The sequence below is a fragment of the Chinchilla lanigera genome, unplaced genomic scaffold (assembly GCF_000276665.1).
Source record: "Chinchilla lanigera isolate Chin_1 unplaced genomic scaffold, ChiLan1.0 scaffold00008, whole genome shotgun sequence".
In the NCBI taxonomy this organism is placed as follows: Eukaryota; Metazoa; Chordata; class Mammalia; order Rodentia; family Chinchillidae; genus Chinchilla; species Chinchilla lanigera.
In genome coordinates this window covers 37,277,635-37,278,957 of record NW_004955409.1, presented here as the reverse complement: position 1 = coordinate 37,278,957, position 1,323 = coordinate 37,277,635, and the positions used below count along the sequence as shown (strand labels likewise).

General features: G+C 45.8%; 1 protein-coding gene across 1 annotated transcript in view; it reads right to left on the bottom strand.

Moving 5' to 3' along the window:
* Psmb5 (proteasome subunit beta 5) overlaps positions 1-1,323 on the bottom strand; it is a gene marked incomplete at its 5' end in the record, with an annotated part of 9,639 nt that continues 8,316 nt past the window's right edge. Inside the window, 1 exon segment of the mRNA XM_005377095.2 lies at positions 1-505. Coding sequence (XP_005377152.2) covers positions 219-505 — 287 coding nt within the window.

Sequence of the window (1,323 nt, the reverse complement as noted above, 5' to 3'; positions counted from 1 at the left end):
TGAGGCCGAAGAGTGAGTAGTGTAATGTTAACATCCAAGAAAGTGAAACAATAGTCACCTCTGCAGCAGCTCGTTAACGACTGGTAACATAGAGGCCAATGTTCCAGAGCTTTAAAAAAGGTACTGATACATGAGGTTTCTTCCACTATAGGATGGGGTACTGTACTATTAGCAATGACAGTCACCCCCAGAAATGCAGCAGCCACATCCTCCCTTCTTCAGGGGACAGATCCACTATACTTGTCATGCAGATCGGCTACATTGTCACTGGAGACCCGGATCCAGCCATCCTCCCGCACGTGGTAGAGGTTGACCGAACCTCCTGAGTAGGCATCTCTGTAGGTGGCTTGGTAGATGGCCCGACGGGCCAGGTCATAGGCCTCCTCCACTTCCAGGTCATAGGAGTAACCTTGATCCATGACCCCATAAGCATACACAGAGCCAGAACCCACAGAGAAGGTGACACCAGAGATCCGGTTCCCTTCACTGTCCACATAGTAGAGGCCTGGAAAAGGAGATCAGATTAGCAGGAAAAAATGACACTGCTTTGACATCTAATTCATCTTCAAAGGCAGCAGTTCTCTATCCCTCTTGAAACCAAGGGGAAACCATCATACATACTAAAAAACAGGACTTCTATAAAACTACTTGGGAGGCAGAGAAGAAAGGGATGGAAAAAGATATGCTGTGCGTGCACAACTCCCCACAAGGAATGTGATCATGAGGTACTGCGACATGCACTAAACACATACAACTAAAAGGAAAAGTGAAAAAATAATTTGGAAAAAATTGCTGAATCAATTTAATATTAAGGCTCACATGGGAGGGGCTGGGGTTTTAGCTCAGCGGCACAGCGGCTGCCTGGCAAATGCAAGGTCGTGAGTTTGATTTCCGGTACCGGAAACCCGCCACCCCCCAAAAGGCTCACATGGGGCCAGGGATATAGCTCAGAACCACAAGTGACTGCCTGGCAAGTGCAAGACCCTCAGTCTGATTCCCGTACCAAAAAAGAAAAAAGAAAAAAAAAAAAAAAAAAAAAAAAAGGCTCATCTGAAGATACCTGTCTTGGCAGAAAGCAAGTATAACTTAAATTTCAAGCACAAGACTTCAGGCATTGTGGGAGACAGTGTTAAAACTTAATTCCAGAGGCTAAGGATATAGCTCAATGGCACAATGCCTGCCTGGCAAGCATGAGGTTGTGAGTTTGATTCCCGGTACCAAAATAAATAAATCAATGAATAAAGGGGCTGAAGATTTAGCTCAGCAGCACAGCACCTGCCTGGCAAGCGTAAAGTCGTGAGTTTAATTCCCGGTACCGGAAAA